General features: G+C 37.0%; 2 protein-coding genes across 4 annotated transcripts; one reads left to right on the top strand and one right to left on the bottom strand.

Moving 5' to 3' along the window:
- Nucleotides 1-544: 544 nt before the first annotated feature.
- LOC112167706 lies at nt 545-2,238 on the bottom strand. 3 transcript variants are annotated; one of them, XM_024304756.1, is made up of 2 exons: nt 1,464-2,238; nt 545-1,047 (listed from the first exon to the last, which is right to left on the bottom strand). In XM_024304756.1, the coding sequence occupies exons 1-2, from the start codon at nt 2,179-2,181 to the stop codon at nt 665-667; spliced, it is 1,101 nt and encodes a 366-aa protein (XP_024160524.1). In that variant the 5' UTR covers nt 2,182-2,238; the 3' UTR covers nt 545-664. The 3 variants fall into 3 exon arrangements, with proteins under 3 accessions (XP_024160524.1, XP_040375410.1, XP_024160523.1); XM_040519476.1 differs by having other exon boundaries at nt 545-1,017; XM_024304755.1 differs by having other exon boundaries at nt 545-1,057; nt 1,468-2,238.
- A 6,074-nt stretch (nt 2,239-8,312) lies between these two features.
- On the top strand, nt 8,313-15,180 carry LOC112167705 (protein ROOT HAIR DEFECTIVE 3 homolog 2). The gene is made up of 22 exons (XM_024304754.2): nt 8,313-8,693; nt 8,779-8,845; nt 8,930-9,032; nt 9,187-9,257; nt 9,628-9,691; nt 9,775-9,840; nt 9,941-9,988; nt 10,083-10,145; nt 10,252-10,308; nt 10,519-10,677; nt 10,772-10,840; nt 10,933-11,024; nt 11,164-11,242; nt 11,386-11,551; nt 12,078-12,202; nt 12,404-12,666; nt 12,746-12,842; nt 12,939-13,109; nt 13,185-13,289; nt 13,649-13,743; nt 13,856-13,952; nt 14,642-15,180. The coding sequence occupies exons 1-22, from the start codon at nt 8,543-8,545 to the stop codon at nt 14,927-14,929; spliced, it is 2,496 nt and encodes an 831-aa protein (XP_024160522.1). The 5' UTR covers nt 8,313-8,542; the 3' UTR covers nt 14,930-15,180.
- Nucleotides 15,181-18,683: the final 3,503 nt, after the last annotated feature.

Below are 18,683 nucleotides of genomic sequence, written 5' to 3'. Positions count from 1 at the left end.
GATGGCATTCTGGTAATTAATTGTACACAATGGCATCCATCCAATCCAGCCTCTCTTGATCATTGACTGGTCTCCCTTTGACCAGTCTTTTGGGGAAGCACTTGTGTCCCTGCAGTTTTTGCAGGTACTGCTCAGTACTCAGCAATATTTCTGTACCCTCATAAATGATACATCAACAACTCTATCCCCCACTTTGGAGATTCATATTATACAAGTGCCTCTGTCTTGTCATTTTTTAACTTGCTTTTTTCATCTACACTATATTTTACAGAATCTAATTAGCTTTTTGAAAAAATTTGTATGTGTAGTCAAGAGCTGAGGCCTGAACAGCTGAACTGAACAGATCTTTTTTCTGCCTCAAGATCTTTTATGAAATATTTCAGATCTTCAACCCAGAGAAATCAAAGACAAGGTCAATTCTTTGACGTGAATGGAATCTTTAAACTTGAACAACAACAGAAATAAATAGAACAAATTAATGGGTTTGTAATTAAATTATGTACAATCAACCAAATGGGGGGGGGGGGGGGGGGGGGGGGGGGGATTGATAAAATGCCCTGATGATGATGATCTGATCTCTATTTTATCTCAAATATAAATAGAAAATTATTGTAATTAATAATTAAGATGATGATAATGATAATGATAATGCATGATGATCACTTCACTTTGGAGCTGAAGATTGGTTGCTGTTGGAAGCCAAGGCATGGATGGAATTAGCAAGTTTGTTAATGGCATCAACAAGGCCATTGATTCCTTGCCTGTTGATCTCAGTTTTAGACTCTTCAATCTGAATCCTTCTCTCATGCAAACTCAAAATCTCTCTGTGCCTCCTCTCTTCACTCTCCTCACAGCCCTGAAGAGCTTCTGCAATCATGGAAGCTCCTCTGGAAATAGCAGTGCCCAATTCACTTGAGGTGCTTGCACTCACAGTCCCACTGGTACTGATCCCCTGCTGCTGATCTCCACCTCCACCACTTGCTCCTCCTCCTCTCCTCCTCCTCTTGGCTGTTGAGTCTGAATGCTCACTTGTATCAGAATCTGAGCCTTCACATGTCTCCACAAAAAAGTAGGAAACACCAAATTAACCAATCAATACTAACTGATCATCAACATCATTTTGTTCATTATTAATTTATTACCATGCAACCAAGCCAAAACATAAAATAAAAAAAATTTAAAAAAAAAAATTTACTACTCAAAGAGATCCAAGTACTACCGCATTCACCTTCTTTTTTCAGCAATATGATCAGAAATAATATGGATTCATACATTTACTTTTTCACTGGAAGTACATTGCTAGTGCAGAAATTGGGATTAAAATTAATACAGAAAACCTTTATATTAGTGCCAATATAAATTGTTTGTTAATGTGTTTGTGAAAAAAAATGAAAAATGCACTTGATAATAAATGAAAATGAAAAAAGCAAGGATTGTCTGCAAGAGGTACAGAGAGAGAGTACCTACTGGGGGAATAGGTTGAGAATATGGAAGAGGAGGTGGTGGTTGAGCTGCCAATGGTGCTGGTAAAAGATGCATTGCTGAAATTGGTTGTGGTTGGATCAGGTGCTGTTGCAGCACAGGAGGAGGAGAGAGCACTGTAGACTGATGGATGCCACTAATTATGGGTCTCTCCACCGCATATCCAATGTTGGGGTTGGGACTAATGGACCCAGAAACAGAAGCACCACCACCACCGACCACAATTCTACCCATCTCTCTCTTCTCCACCACCTCAACCAAAGCCTCATAAATCTGAGGCACCATATTTGTGGGCAAGTTCCTCTCCTTCCTCTCACTCTTCTCAAGCTTCCAGTAAGATGCCAACTCCTTATTCTCTCCCACCCCTACACTTCTCTTCTCATACTCCCTCACTTTCTTGTAGTCCCTCATGAGATTGTCCCACTTGTCATTGCACTGGTTTTGGCTTCTCAAGCACCCTTTCTTCCAGCAATAGTCTTCCACCCATTTCCATCTCAGCTCAGCTGGTTTGCTTATTGATCTGGGGGTCTGATCAGCCCCATGATCCCCACTACCACTACCACTTCTCTTCATTATTCTTCTCTCCTCATCCATCTTCTTTGCCTCAATCAGAACCATTGTCTCCCCCACTGTCCAGTTCCCTTTCCTGTAGTCCCTCATTACAAAACTGCCACTGTTCCCTCCTTGAATTTCAGCCATTCCCAAGATGCATGCAGCACATAAATATAAGAGAGAGAGAGAGAGAGAGAGAGAGAGAGAGAGTCTTTAAAGAAGAGGAGGGAAAGAACTGGTGTAATAAAAACAGGTTTTGATTTGATGTAGGCTTTGTTTTCAAACCTCCAGTCAAATCTCACACTAATGAGATGGATAATTTGGGTGCAAGGACAGTATAAACATGGGTTTACCTTAAAAGGATCTAGAGCCTCCAGTCAAATCTCACGCTAATGAGATGGATAATTTGGGTGCAAGGACAATATTAATGGGTTTACCTTAAAAGGATCTGGGGCTCTTAAACATGAATGTTGATGTTGACAAGGTGAGCTATATAGCTCCGTAGTCCATTTTCTTATTGTTTCTTTTTTGTCTTAAAATTTTCAAACCTTTTTGAGGGGTTAAGGATGGATTTGCATTTGCACACCCTTTGAAAATCTTGTGAGATTAAAGTTCAAATCTAAACCTACTTATTCAAACCACTACTGCTCCCCACAGTGAGGAGAGAGAGAGAGAGTAGCTAGCATTATAAGAAAAGGCCAAGCAAATCCATTCAAACTGACATCAACAAACCCCAAAAATTTTCAGAGAGATTGAAAGGGGAAAAAGATGAAGTTCTTGCTGGCATTAGATTACAGTGAATGCATGACTACCACTGCCCTCCTACACGTGTTGTAGCCTTCCATCATCACACCCGTTCGAATTGCACAATTTCTTTTCTCTTTTTCCTTATACCATGCTTTGAATATTGCAGCTAAAAGTAAAGAAGATTAATAGGATAGAAATACTTGCTACTCTAGTGTAATCACTGGCGGACTTAGGATTTTAATTTTGTAAGGGCGAGATTTTAGTTAATATGTGTTGCGCCTAACGAGTACAATGAAATTTAGAAAGAATGTATAAAAATTATAACTATGTGCTTAATGTCATTTTAAATGGGGCTACTCTTAGATTTTTATTAAACTTTTTCATATCATATATGGTAAGTATGTTAAATACACTTAAGTTTGCAAAATTTTGAGTGACGGCAACAACCCCCATTTGGCATGTGCTATGTCCGCCGGTGAGTGTAATCATCAATGAAAGATATGCAAATATCAAAATGCTACCATATTTTGGAGTTTCAATTGTAAGTCACTCAATAAAACCGTTGTTCATAGACGCGGCTTAATTGTTAGCAATATTCCATTAAACATTTGTTACTGACTATACCTGGAAAAACATGTATAATTTTATGATAAGATGACATCCAAAATCAATAGTATTGTGATGCAGTACTACTACGTACATCCCACATTTTCTATGACTAAATATAGCAGACTACTCATTGGCTCAATATATATAAGAACCAAGTTCTGGCAATGATGATTTGAGCATTGCTCTGCATGGTGGTGCTGAAAAAGACTTAATTTTTTTTCCTCATGAGATGGAGAAGATCTAGCTAGCAGAATAAATCTACATCAAAAGCCTACAAAATACTAAGAATCCTAATCATTTAGATTTAGTTAGGTCTGTTATTTTAATCCCATGCTATACCATGCAATGCAAAAGAACAATAAATTAATATAGAAAACCCTAATCCGACTTAATTTTACCAAACAGCCCCAGCACTCGTACCCTCCATAGAAGAGGACAGTTTTGTTCTTTATGGGCAAGACAGGTGTCAATTTCGTCTTTTGAGGACACGAGAGGGTTGGGTACACACGGTGACAGGGGTTACTTTGACCCAAGTTTGACCATGGAGGACAATGTCCCCAATGGGGCCGCGAAACCCCCGACTAGTCCCTTTCGTTCTATGGTTTTGGACTGTAGCCTGCACTTTCTAGAGTACAGAAGGCCCGAGGGCAGTACTGTCATTTCAAGCGGGGTTGGCTACATTGGCATTTATGTTTTGAATGTGATCTCTATTGGCTATGATTCAAAATTGGGGTCCCTGGCGATGAAGATGGTGACTAGGTGTGAGATGTCCACTCCAGAAATATATTTATCAGAACCCAGATTTCCCTCAAAAACAGTTCCATAACTTCCATTAATAAAGCTCGAATTTACTGTGCATTAATTCGGAGGCCATGGTGTAGACTGTAGAGGCATGGCCATTGATTGGTGATGGTGCTGGTGAGTTCTTTCTTTTGTTTCGGTGCATCAGTGGTAAAGTTTCGGCGCGCACATGCCAAATTAGCAGAACGAGCCGAATATCAGGGTGTTCAAATTTAGAGTCCCGTTCCCGTAGCTCACCAGGAATCATTTGGTCAGTCACCGTCCGATTGAAATCGGACGGCTGACAGAACTCATCCTAAATTTCATCGGACAGCTGACAGAACTCATCATAAATTTCATCACTTATCTGTCAGCCGTCCGATTTCAATCGGATCGGACGGTGATTGACCAAATGATCCATGGTCAGTGTAGCTGACCAAGGGATCATGATTGTCAAATTTAACTTGATTTGCATCAAGCTTAATTGGTTGTGTTTGAGTTTGGCTTATGAATCTTATTATTTGAAGCTTTAACTTGGCTTTTGCTTGTGCGTGTGACAAACTATAAGTGACAAGCTTGTACATAGGTTTGGCACAACTCATTGACAAATAACAAAGGAATAATGCGTGCAACCCTACGTTTTTCTCTTGGTAAATTATTGTATCATCTCTAGCCTAAGTTTTTCATACTTGGCCTCTATGTTTTTTGTATTTGCTCTCGTCTTTGTTTCCATCAGGCCTTTATTGAAATTTCATCTTAGATAATAAAAAAAATACTTGCAAAATAGAAGGAGAATTCTTAAGCAGCGAAAATGTTCTCCTACTGACCAGGGATTGTGTGGTCACTCACCGTCCGATTTCAATTAGACGGTCGAAACTAAGTGATGAGATCTGTGGTGAGAGCAGTCAACCGTCCGATTTCAATCGGACGGTGAGTGACCACACAATCCCTGGTCAGCTACTGACCAGGGGAACGAGACTGTCTTAAGCAGATGGTATGATCCAAGTTGTCTAGAACCCTTCTGGCTACACACACGCAAAAGGAAACATTTTTCATGTATCAAATTCGATTTATAATTGAGAGGAGAAGATGGTCTTGAGGGTTCACTTGCTGGGCTTTCTTCAAAGGATGGTGAGTGAGGATATGAAAATGTGAAGACCCAGTTGGAGTTTGTAAGGGAAGAATACTTTGGACATCGACCTTGTAGGCTTTTGATTGATGAAAGTACTAATGGTTGCATATTATATAAAACTTGATAGGATGTTGGGCATATCAATTTAGACGAGATATAAGGAAGAAGTAGAAATTCAATTGATAGAAAGATGATGAAGAGAGGTAGAGAGAGATGAGGAAGATAAAGATAGAAGCTAGAGTTTTGCGTGTTAGAGAGATTAGGTAAAATTTAAGGATAAATATATGAAATCAAAATCAATACTAAAAGGGTGCAGATTGTAGGGGTGGGAGTGCAAATTTCACTCTCCAATAATAATCATATGAAGAGATGGGAATAGAGCTGAAAATTTGTAACCAAACTGAAAATTTGAAATTTGGTAGGAAAGATTTGGAGGGTGAAAAGAGATCAAGTATGGGCCTAGGTGAAATTAGATTCCTTAAAAGCACAAACGGTTTTGTCAGCCTAATCCAGAACAAAAGTTTGCTGGGTAGGGCCTTGTAGGTTTTGTTTACAACAAGGCCGAACACCGCATCTGGGCCTCAACATGTTAAATTGATTTGAAAATTGAAAGTATTTTCTGTCCTCAAAAGGACAATGAAGAAAACTTCAGAAGTTTTTGTTCTTTCTTTCTATTTTTTTTTTTTTTGTTGAAGTGGAAAGCAACTTTATCCTCACTGATTGGAAGACTTTTGTTGTCTCATAAGCCACCGCACTCTGGAGTATATTTTGCACAGCACAAAAACATGATGAAATTGACGTTGATGAAAGTGAATGATTTTGTCTTTAGGACAGAATTCAACATTTTCATGATGTTCTCTTATTGCATTGATTAAAACCCAAGTAACATACTAAGTTACCAACCATACATAACTTTTTTCTATGGCTTTACCCTTGATGCATGCAATCACCGAGCAATACCAAAACGTTCATATTGTCGCGATCCAAAATCGAAGAAAGGCAAGTTGGAATTTCTAGGTCAAGAGGTGTCATGAGTTATGACTGTTATCACGAACCTCAATCTTATAATATTAGATAAAGTTTCAAATTTCTACTCTTTCATATAAAATAAAAAGAAGAAGAAGAAGCAGCTAATAAGTTTCAGTTCTATTTAGCTCATTTGGTAGGTGGCCTTGGGTCACCAAATTATGAAAGATCTTAAATTATGTTCATCACAATCTTACTAAGTACAACCTCATAAATTTTGAATCAGATTCTATCTTTTAATTTGATGCCTTAACTTTAGAAAAATCACAATGTTGGTCTCTTGAGTAAATACTTCAATGTTTACTAAAGCTTTTAAATGAACATGCACCCATCTCAACTAAACTTCAAGGCTTGAACAATTAATTTCGAAATGAATTCTCACCAACATAAAATGTCCTTTAATAAATGCGAGCATGATTATTCTGCATTATTTTGGGAAAGTTGAGTGGGAAGAGATGCCAATTTTATATAGAGGAATGCTAACAATCTTCTCCTCCAACCTTTCTATTTCTAGCTTTTTCATTCATTGCATGTCATGTGTATTCTACTATCTAAAAAATTTAAATAATTAATACAATTAAAATACAAGTTTTCACTTCCCCTCTTTACCCTTATTTAATTTCACATGCATTTAATTAAGTAATTAATTTTAGCTTTTCAACTATTTTTTTTCTTTTGTGAATCCTTTTTATTCGCAATTTATACTCTTGTGGGCTTACATAAGTAAATACGTACATATTGCAAATATGTACATATAAATTTAAGAGCATACTTCAAATTTTTTCCCAAAAAGAAAAAAGACAGAATTGAAACAAAAAAAATAGCCAAACGTTTGCTTTACTTATATACATAAATCAAAGAGAATGTTAAAAAAAAAAAAAAACATTTGCAGCTGCCATGTCTGGGTGCTTTATCATTTTATTTTATTTTTTTTGGCTTTTGTGGGTTTTATATAAAAAAAGATGTTAAAAAAATCTCAGTATTATGGAACATGACCAAATAAATAAAAGAAATTTTTTTATTGAAGAACTTAGGAAATATAAGAAAAAAATGTTAGAAAAACAAAAGAGTCAAGAGCTTTTTATTTTTATTTTTTTATTATCCATATTAATAGGGAGCATTTAATAAGATCAAACATAAATAAGGGTAAAACATGGAATGAAATTAGTTGTTTTTTCAAAGTAGTAAATACATAGATTGTAATAATAAATGAATTCACATGCATGCAATGAATGAGAAAGGTAGAAAGAGAAAGATTGGAGGGGAATGTTGCTACTTGCTAGCATTCATCTTTTGTATAAGTCGATTGCATTTTTTTGGTCATAAGAAAATTTGTTAAACATGTAACTTCTCTATAATTTTTTCAACTAAAATAGCTTCTACGTCAAGACAAGACAACCCTCGAATTATCTGTTACAGTTTTCTAATAATTTGACTAACCTATTAAAGGAAATAAGTGAAAAGTAAAATCCAAGTCCACATTAAAGCACATACTTATCTAGTTAAGATATTAGATGTCACAAACTTATACAACTCAGCATCACAAGACACCCAAGAATAATTTGCTATACTTTCCTTGCTAAGGTTTTATCGAGGAGTTCTACAACAACTCCCTCTCACATAACTTTTATAATTGTCGGATCACGTGTGTTTGTATATCATTAAATTTAATAAAAGTAAATTACAATTAAGTAACGAGATACACGTACTTTGTGCGCTCTGTACATTATTTCCATACGTGTGCCCAAATTTATGGAGAAGCAAATATCGTGAAATCCGAAATTTTCCACAAATTCAAATTGGGTTGTATACAATCACTCCCCGCTTCAAATATTCAAGGTAATTTTTTTTGGCTCTTGGGTGAAACCGTATCTGCCACGGTAAGTTTGACGGCAACCGATAAACACGAAGAGTGACTGTGTGAGTGAATCTAGGAGGTAAAATAAACTTTATAGGTAAATGAGTGCGGCTTTACCGAATCCAATTCTGCCACCCAATCATAATACAATGAATCCAACAAACCGATCGCCCCAAAGTTCTCGAAAGCCAGAAAATTAGAATCTCGAAAATACAAAATCGACGCCACTCCCTCTCTTTCGAATTCTTCCTTCAGCTCAAAGCAAGCATCCTCCTTTTCTGCTTAGTCTCTCTATAAAAGTCGGTGCTGGAATCTCGAAAGCTACTACTAGCTTTAGGACTTCGGGATTGAGAACCATGGCGGCGGAGGATAGCTACGCCACGCAGCTGATCGACGGCGACGGCGTATTCAATGCCGCCGGGCTGGACCGATTCGTGAAGGAGGCGAAGGTTATCGATTGCGGGCTCTCGTACGCTGTAGTCGCCATTATGGGGCCTCAGAGTAGCGGTAAGGATTTGGAGTTTGTTGGATTTGATTGGTTTGGTTTAGGTTGAGGTTGATTTTGATAGGGATTTGGATTGGAAAATTGCAGGGAAGAGTACTTTGATGAATCATCTGTTTTATACTAAGTTCAGGGAGATGGATGCGTTTAGGGGAAGGTAAGAATCTGAGGTTTGGTATTGATGTATAGTGGTTTTTGATTTGGGAGAAGTGTTTTTTATGTATGGATGTGTTGATTTCAGGAGCCAAACGACGAAGGGGATTTGGATTGCTAAGTGTGTTGGCATTGAGCCTTGCACTATAGGCATGGATTTGGAGGGTACTGATGGCAGGGAGAGAGGCGAGGTAGTCCCATTTTCGCTGAATCTTTACTTGCTTTTGTTACATGAAAGATAAGATCAGAATGCCTAGTACTGTTGGCATTTTAAACTTCTGTTGTATGCAGGATATAGTTAAAAATTCTCAGATTTACTTAATCTTGAATTATAATGTTTTGCAGGATGATACTACATTCGAGAAACAAAGTGCTCTTTTTGCGTTGGCAGTTTCAGACATTGTACTGATTAACATGTAAGTTTCTTGGCTCGTCTAAGAATTGCAGAAGCCTTTTTATCGGTATTGGGTCGTATATTCAACTTGTTCTGATAAGTGTTTGAGGTGATTTAACTTAAGAATTGTCACATGTATTTGTATTAGTTGTGAACTCGCAATTTGTTTTAGCAAGACAAAAGGATATTCTAGATCAGAATCTTTAAGTTTTAATTAATTTTTTTTGAAGGGAAAAGTATATACTTCTGCTCATAATAGTAGTAGTAACCATGTAAACATAGATATCATTACGTATCAGGAAAACTTTGCCAATAGATGAATTTGAATCTACATATACATGTAATTTAAAATCATTTTTATATATCAATTGGATATTGGATTTTATATACAGGTGGTGCCATGATATTGGTCGGGAGCAGGCTGCAAACAAACCCTTACTGAAAACAGTTTTTCAGGTATATATAAGAATGTTTGCTTCTCAATGTCTATCCAACATTCATTCTCAGTTACTGACATTCTCGGTTCTAAATGTACATAGGTCATGATGCGCTTATTTAGCCCACGTAAAACGACGTTGTTGTTTGTTATACGCGATAAAACAAAGGTCTGGAGATAATTTGTGAGGATGTGTCCACTTATGTAGCTCCTAAATTATTTTTCTTGTTCCATGTTAATTCTGCCTCTTTTTTTGGCTGTTCTTTTAGACCCCATTTGAGTATCTGGAGCCTGTTTTAAGGGAAGATATACAAAAGGTTAGTTTGTCCTGAGCTCTAGGTGGTTGTTGATGTTACTTCTTTTTCCTGTAAAAAATTCCTTTTCTCCAGACTCAACTTGTACATTCTGCAGATATGGGATTCAGTTCCAAAGCCCCAAGCCCATAAAAGCACCCCGCTCAGTGAATTTTTCACTGTGAGATATTTTCTTCTCTCTTTGCTCTCTGATGCCATGTGTTCTTTATAATGTTCTCATTCGTCCAAGCACATTTTCTCTGATTATTATGTTCTTTTGTATGAAGGTAGAAGTAGTTGCTTTGTCCAGTTATGAAGAGAAGGAGGAGAAGTTTAAGGAGGAGGTAGCCCTTCTTCTTTTAGAAGCAATTCATTACGTCTCATATTCATTTTGGCCATTACACTTTCTTTTATTAGTTTCGATTTGTCGAGTGTATCTGTATATTTATATACAAGGATCTTATTAAGGCTCATCACAACAGGGAAAGCTTAAGGGAATTTATTCATGATAAAGGTTTGCAGTGGTTCTTACTTACTATGGCCTTATCGCACAGGTTGCTGAACTGCGGCAGCGTTTTTTCCATTCTATATCTCCAGGAGGGCTTGCTGGTGATAGACGGGGTGTTGTCCCTGCCTCCGGATTTTCATTTAGTGCACAACAGATTTGGAAAGTAATCAAAGAGAACAGGGACCTGGATCTTCCTGCTCACAAGGTTTGTTAGTTTCGTTTCCTATCAGAATATAGTTCATGGTTTTGACTTCTCGGACGCATGTAATATGTAGATGCACTGTATATAATTTAATCAGGTTATGGTTGCTACTGTTCGGTGTGAAGAGATTGCTAATGAGAAATACAATCACTTGACGTCTAATGAGGTATGTATCCGTTCTCTCCATTGAGAGATGCTTCTATTTATGGTATGATTGTGAAAATTTAACTGGTGAAAACTTATGTGAGCATGATGTAGGATTGGTTGGCATTGGAAGAAGCTGTGCAAAGTGGTCCAGTACCAGGTTTTGGTAAACGGCTCAGCTCCATCCTAGACACCTATCTTTCTGAGTAAGTTCTACTCTGGCTTATATGTGGTTAATTGTGTTTTTATTTTCTGTGCATTAGGAACTGTTATTGTCAGTGGTTTACAGGCTTTTATTGTCTCTGTTTTTGACTTTACTGCCTTAATCTTTTATGTACATCACAGATATGACTTGGAGGCCGTCTACTTTGATGAAGGTGTAAGGAACTCAAGACGACACCAATTGGAAAAAAGAGCATTGGATGTATGACTACTCTCTCTACGTCTCTATTACAGATTCTGGTTACGCTTTTCCAGTTCGAGACAGCTCCTGGAGATCAGTTACATTTTTAGTTTCATTACCATGCTTATTGTAGTTTAAATGTTGCGTTCATCTGAACTTTCCAGTTTGTGTTCCCTGCGTACACTGCCATGCTTGGGCACCTACGTTCTCATGCATTGGAAAATTTTAAAGTGAGATTGGAGCAGTCATTAAACAACGGAGAAAGATTTGCCTCATCTGTTCGAACCTGTACAGAAGGATGCATGCTTGAATTTGACCGTGGATGTGCAGGTAGTGTTTGGGTTATTGAAATCATGAGGTTTTGTTGCTTATAATTGAAAGAATAAATGCATGGGATTTTATCACTGGTGATCATCACGTTTTTGGATAACTCATTGGTTTTGTTGTTTCTTAACATGCATTTGAATCACCTTTTTCATTCATCCCTCTGAGAAGATTCTATTAATATATGCTTTAACTGTCCAAGGGAACTATGAGTTCTGGGGATCTGTAGAACCTAGTGTTGCGTACAGTTTTTTTTTTCCTTTATATTTTCAATTTCATAGGGATGCTATCCTTTTTTTTATTTTATTTTTAAATATGAATAATAACTTTAAGATCAGTATCTTTTTTTCCGTCTTTTTCTACCATTTTCCTTGAAGTGACTTTAAAGGTCTTTACCTTTTCTCGACATTTTAATATGGTGTTTTTATCTTGTTATTTTTCTACCAACTTTTATGTTAGAGTAACATCCCTCTGGTTTACTGTACAGCATAATATAATTGGCTTCAATAAATTTCCTTATTTGTCCTTTCAGATGCTGCTGTACAGCAGGCTAATTGGGATACTTCAAGAGTTCGAGAAAAGCTCCGACGTGATTTAGATGCACATGCATCATCTATTCGTAGTACAAAGTTGTCAGAATTGAATAACAGTTATGAGGTAAAGCTCTCCATGAAATGCAGGGATGGAGCCAAGCAGAGGTCTGCAGTGGCCCTGGACCCCCAGCTTCCTCTCACCCTTTTAAAACTGCATATGTATTGTTGACATATGTGGACGAAATTAGGCTTTGTGACTCGATAGATTTTTGGTAGAGTATTATTCCTCAAATAGCTTAATGCAGACACCTCTTTTTATTTGCAGAAAAAACTCTCAGCTTCTTTAACTGAACCTGTGGGGGCTCTACTTGAAGCTGGAGGAGAAGACACCTGGGCTTCAATAAGGAAACTTCTTAATTGTGAGACTGAATCTGTAGTATCAGAGTTCTCAAAAGCAGTTGTTGGTTTTGAGTTGGACAAAGAAACAATTGCGAAAATGTTGCAAAATTTAAGGGATTATGCAAGAAATGTGGTAGAGATAAAAGCAAGAGAAGAGGCTGGGAAAGTTCTGCTCCACATGAAGGATCGGTAACAAACCTGTCATTAAATTTTCTGGTCTTTTTTTCTGGTCATTTATGTTGCTTATGTCTTTGTTAACATTTTTCAGGTTTTCAACAGTCTTCAATTATGACAGTGATTCAATGCCTAGGGTATGGACTGGGAAGGAAGACATTAAAACCATAACCAGGGATGCCCGTGCTGCGGTAATCATTCAAAACTTTATGAAAGGAAGTATATTATGATCTTTCATTTGTGTAATTCTGATATTTTATTATGTTTTTCTTCTCTTGTTCTTGTAGTCCCTCAAGATTTTATCAGTTAGAGCTGCTATTCGCTTGGATGAGAAGCCTGATAATATTGAAAAAGTTATCTTTTCTTCTCTAATGGATGGAACTGGTACCGCTTTGTCCTCGCAAGATACGAGAACGAGAGCTTTAGCAGATCCTCTTGCGACAAGCACTTGGGAGGAGGTACTAATTTTGGTTTATCTCAGTACTCTTTCTATTATCAAACTGGTTTCTCATTATGAATTGACTCTGAATTAGGTTTCTCCAAAGGATACGCTGATTACACCAGTGCAATGCAAATCACTGTGGAGACAGTTCAAATCAGAAACTGAGTATACTGTCACTCAAGCTATTTCAGCACAGGTAGACTTTATAATGTCTCTCATCTCATGTTTAACTCAAGTATCATCAATAATAAATGGGTTTTATTTTCCTTGAACTGTTTGTCATGATTTAAACAGTAAAGTATGTGCTTACAAAAGTTATGTGTGAATTGTAAAGACTTAAACTGAAATTTGGAATATATGGGGACAATTATTGTTAACCAGCTTTGCTGATCCATTACTTGGCAAACTGCTTGGTATTATTCGGTCAACTCATTTTTAAGTTCAATGTACACTTGTTTTTTCTACCAAGATGAACCTAGCATCCTATTTTCAACAAACTCTTTATCTTTCTGCTTAGCAGCTCAATCACAATGCTATTTACTTTTGTATTTTCAGGAGGCTCACAAGCGTAGTAACAACTGGTTGCCTCCTCCGTGGGCCATTATGGCAATGATTCTTCTTGGTTTCAATGAATTTATGCTCCTTTTAAGGTAGTTTTGTTCTTCCTGAGTTTTAAATTTCTAAGCATATGAAAATTGTTGGGACTCCTTGTTGTCTTGCCCATCTGTTAATGACTGTTCCTTTTTTCTTCATATGAAACAGGAACCCTCTCTACCTCTTGGTTCTTTTTGTTGCATATTTACTTACGAAGGCCTTATGGGTACAGATGGACATTGCGGGAGAGTTCCGACATGGTGCTGTGAGTATAGAGATCAGATATTTTTCTGGTTTTGTATGAAATTGTTGTTATCCTTTATTTAATAAAGAGATTCAAATGCTCTAACCAAAAAAAAAAAAGGGAGATACACCTATGTGGGGAAAGACATGATGTATGTTTGTTCCTCAAATGTGATCACTTTTTTCTTCCAGTCAGTCATTATAGATAGATATCGTGGCTTTATTATGCAAATATTCTTCATTTAAAATCTCTTTTGTTAAGTTCACTGATCTGGGAACTCGCTTTTCACATTTGTTTTGATTGTGTGTAAGCACCGCTTTTTTCTCTGCATGATAATATAAAGCTTTCAAATTCATATTTGTTTCTGGTATGACTATCATTATCTTAAACAAAGGTTGCCCTTGTCATGAGCTCTCAATAGACAACATGCCAGCATATATGTGGCACAGGCTGAAGCTTTGTTCTTTTCTTGTTCTTTATTTCTCTCGTTCTTTTATTTTAAATTTAATAATCTTTTGTGTTTATACGTTGGAATTGGGCTTCAAGATATGATATACAAAAACACACACACACACACACAATATATGTATATATGTATCATGTGATAATATGGCCTTGTGTGTTGTGTATCATGATAAAAATGGAATTTCCTTGCGGACCTTGTTTCTGACGAGATGCTAACTTGACTTTCCTTTGTTTGATCTTAACAGCTTTCAGGAATATTATCCATTTCATCGAAGTTTCTTCCCACTGTCATGGATATCCTGAGACGGCTTGCAGAGGAAGCTCAAGGGCGTCCAACACCTGAAGCGCCAAGACAGCCAGTTTCTCTTGCTTCTCAAAGTAATAGAAGTGAAACACCTCAGCCAAATCCAGTAACGAGCTCAGTTCCTGAGTCATCCGTATCATCTAATATTTCATCTTCTGATAGTGGCATGGAATACTCGAGCCCTAACTTGACGCACAGGCGAACCACAAACATTCAGGAGATGGAATGATGTGTGCTCTTTGTTGTTTGTACCGTACCATGTGTATCAGATTCAACATAGGATGATCGACTCCTGTGCTATAGTTTTCCTGTTTCTTCATAGTTAATGGAATAAAAGGTGTTACCCGAAATGCCTGGTTTACAAATTAGTTAGGTTGTTTTGTCTCTAGGTGAGTAGAAATTAGATTGTAAATCTGTGTACTACACAGTTTATATACTTTATATAAAGATGTATTGTCATTTTTAGTCTTCGCTTGAACATTGTTTCTTTGTTTTGAAAGCAAAAGCTTCTGAATAAATGTTGCTATGGTACGTAGGGGTCGACTGCAGCGGGTTTGGATGTTTGTGGTAACGCAAATGCGCAGGACTGTTTAGATAGAACTGAAATGGTGTCTATCAACAAGTTCTCTCAGCTCTAATCAGGAGGCTTAAAGATTGGAATCAACATATGGTTACATGAGTTGCAATTTTTCTTAGATGGTAATTAGCTAATTAAGCAAGTTTTAGAAAGGTAGTTTGGACTGGCTAGATAGAGATTTAAGAAGGATTGAGTGGCCGGCCAACTTCGGCAAAGGGTAGAGGCTGTACAGCAGCATGTATTTTTCATGTATTCTTTTTTTAGAACTGAAAATTCAAATTTTCTGAGATTTTTTTAATTTTTTTATTTTATTTTAATGAAACAGAAGGCAGCATACTCGATTGTCTAGAGAAGATAAAGAAACTGGTAATTCCACTACAGGATACAGAGAAGGAATCAAATGCACCCTATATCCCGGCTTCAATCTTCTATTTTCAAATGGGTGCAACTTGGAGGATTAGAAGGTTCACCTTAAAACCTCGATAGTTAGTTAATCTACGTAAGAAAAAGGCTCGTCGGATTGTACATGTACATACTAAATACGACAAAACTGCAGTGGTATCGGACTCATCGGACTATCGGAGCGAGGACTTTGCTTTTAAGGCTTTGTTTGCAATCGTTGTATATTAGGTCAAGTTGTAGTCGAGGGTGACTCGATGTAGCTCTCATCATCTCTAGATGAAAAGGTCGTCGGTTGGACAACTTGACTAACAGGCTTGTCACCCAGTTAATAACCTTAAATAAAGAGAAATAAGAGGGTTATGGTATTTTTTTTTTTCTTCAAATGACCCACTACAATTGTTCTGTGCTTTCAGATTATCATGTGATAGTGTAATGTGATAGCTCGAGGTTATGAGATCATAAACTCGAGTTTTGCACGGTTGAATACAAGAGGATGACGAAAAAAATATAATATATTTTTTATGTAAACTAATTACATTAGTCTATATCACAGTACACATGATAGTCAGAAACTATACAATAATTTTATTTTCAAGTTCAAGTTGATAAACAACTTAATGATCGAAGCCAATTTCAATTTGTTTTGATTCATGAATTTCTTCAATTCTAAATTGGCCATTTGCCATGCATCACTATTGATTTCCTCTTCTCCCTCCCAGGTACGTAGTTCCACCACCATCGACGCTAAAGAGGAATTGGTCCAAGTCAAGTTCTTCATTTTCTGGAAACCCAACATAAGCGAATTAACTAATTATGGATTCGCAAAGAATATTAAAGTCAGATTATATATATATATATATATATATATATATATATATATATGATTTTTCTCAGGTGCGGACATCCATATAGAAATTTTGGTTCGGATTTCCGGTTTTCACCCACTTTCCGATCACATATTTTGATCTTAACCGTTAAGTTTTTAGGTCCTAATGTGTAGATCATCTCTACAAAATTTCAACCAATTTGGTGATCGTTAAGGCATCCAAAACTGAAATTTACACGAACGAACCGAATCTGTCGAACTGGAACCATTCGTGTACATTGTTGTAATTTGCAGTTTTGGATGCCTTAACGATCACCAAATTGGCTGAAATTTTCCAGAGGTGATCTATACATTAGGACCTAAAAACTGAACGGTTAAGATGTATAAATGTCATCGGAAAGTGGGGGAAAACGGGAAATCCGTACCGTGCGGACGGTACGGATGTTCGCACAGTAGCCGGACTATATATATATATATATATATATATATATATATATATATATATGGAGCGGTTCCACAGAGGACGTCCGCACTGTTGTTAAAGTGCGGACGTTGACGCAGCAGCTCGGTTCGAGGCCAGACGGAGCGGCGGGCTTGCTAGACGGACGCTAGGGGTCGGAAGGACCGGTCTGTAGTCGGTGGAGTCGCCGGCGACGTGGTTGCAGCGCTGCCCAGAAACCTGCAGTTGTAGGTGAGGTCTCTACCCAGAAACCTGCAACTCCGACCTCGAATGCTGCCCAGAACCGTCCGGGATGCCTCCGGCCTCTATCTGCCAAGCCCCGAGCAGCCGTCCCCGCCTGGAACGCCGCTGTTGCGTCGCCGTCTGCACTTTAGCAAAGTGCGGACATCTGCTTTGGAACGGGCCTGTACATACATACATACATACACATACAGTCTTTCTCAGGTAAAGATATCCTTACTTTAGCTTTAGGAACGGATTTTTAGTTTTTGACAACTTTTCGATCATATATTCACATCTTAACCATTCAGTTTTTAGGTCCTCATGTATAGATTACTTATACAAATTTTCAGTCAAATTGATGATCGTGAAGATATCGAACTCAAATAAACCAATGAACAAACCGAATTTGTCGACCGAAACCGTTCGTGTTCATTATTGTACATTGCAGTTTTTAATGCCTTAACGATTATCAATTTGGCTGAAATTTTGCAGAGATGATCTATACATAAATACCTAAAAACTGAACGGTTAAGATGTGAATATGTGATCGAAAGTTGGTCAAAAACTTGAAATCCGTTCCTAAGCTAAGGTAATGACATCCTTAGCCAAGAAGGACTATATATATATATATATATATATATATATATATATATATATATATATTTGCTCTACCACCAGAAAAATGGACATTAATGAAACACCCCATTAATGTCTCGGGTATAAAAGGAAAAGATATAAAAATTGAGCATAAAGCTAAAAAAGTAGCAATATGGTTAAATGGTGTTAAATATATAATACCAAAAATTATAGCTTTTCTAGAAATGAATGGAGATGTGATATTAGGTAATAACTTTATGTTTGCCTACTATCCTATTCTTCTCGACATAGGATACATCGCCCTTAATGTAAACAACATTAAAGGTGAAATACACAAAATTCCATTCCTACCACAACATAAATATAAATGTCACAAAGGTTTCGCGCCAAGCCAGCGTGGTGACCAACAAGAAGAAGAAATCATCGAACTTGAAAAAGCAAATCATGCAAACTCTACTATTGAAAAAATAGACCACACACAATTAACTATTGAACAAATTAACAATACAAAACCTACCAAACCTAACTACTCTACAAAATTTAGAGAAACAAAACTTCACGTACTTAGTGAAACACACTGGGTATATAAAATTTTAGAAGAAAACTTTAGTGAAGATCCATTAAAGCTTTGGATAAAAAGTCCAAGACATTGTGCACTTAAACTTCGAAATCCTTAAGTATAATACGGGTCAAACCAATGATCTATACCAGACAGGATATTGATGAATTTGATATTCAAATAAAAGAGTTAAAGGAAAAGAATCTCATAGAAGAAACTATGAGTCCACACTCTAGTCCTGCATTCATGGTAAGAAACCATGCAGAAATTAAAAGAGGAAAAGCACGTATGGTAATCAACTATAAGCAGTTAAATGAGCAATTAGAGTTCGATGGATACT

This window comes from Rosa chinensis, chromosome 5, assembly GCF_002994745.2.
Source record: "Rosa chinensis cultivar Old Blush chromosome 5, RchiOBHm-V2, whole genome shotgun sequence".
In the NCBI taxonomy this organism is placed as follows: Eukaryota; Viridiplantae; Streptophyta; class Magnoliopsida; order Rosales; family Rosaceae; genus Rosa; species Rosa chinensis.
Note: the sequence above shows the minus strand (reverse complement) of the source record. Positions and strands in the feature narration are given on the sequence as shown.

What these genes read in the sequence shown, in the direction of transcription:
- LOC112167706 (XM_024304755.1), bottom strand. Translation starts at nt 2,181, where the DNA reads ATGGCTGAAATTCAAGGAGGGAACAGTGGCAGTTTTGTAATGAGGGAC. An exon ending in ATTCTCAACCTATTCCCCCA is followed by an intron (nt 1,058 to 1,467) that starts GTAGGTACTCTC and finishes TTTTTTGTGGAG; the next exon opens with ACATGTGAAGGCTCAGATTC.
- LOC112167705 (XM_024304754.2), top strand. Translation starts at nt 8,543, where the DNA reads ATGGCGGCGGAGGATAGCTACGCCACGCAGCTGATCGACGGCGACGGC. An exon ending in CCAGGGATGCCCGTGCTGCG is followed by an intron (nt 12,843 to 12,938) that starts GTAATCATTCAA and finishes TTGTTCTTGTAG; the next exon opens with TCCCTCAAGATTTTATCAGT. An exon ending in GAATTTATGCTCCTTTTAAG is followed by an intron (nt 13,744 to 13,855) that starts GTAGTTTTGTTC and finishes CATATGAAACAG; the next exon opens with GAACCCTCTCTACCTCTTGG.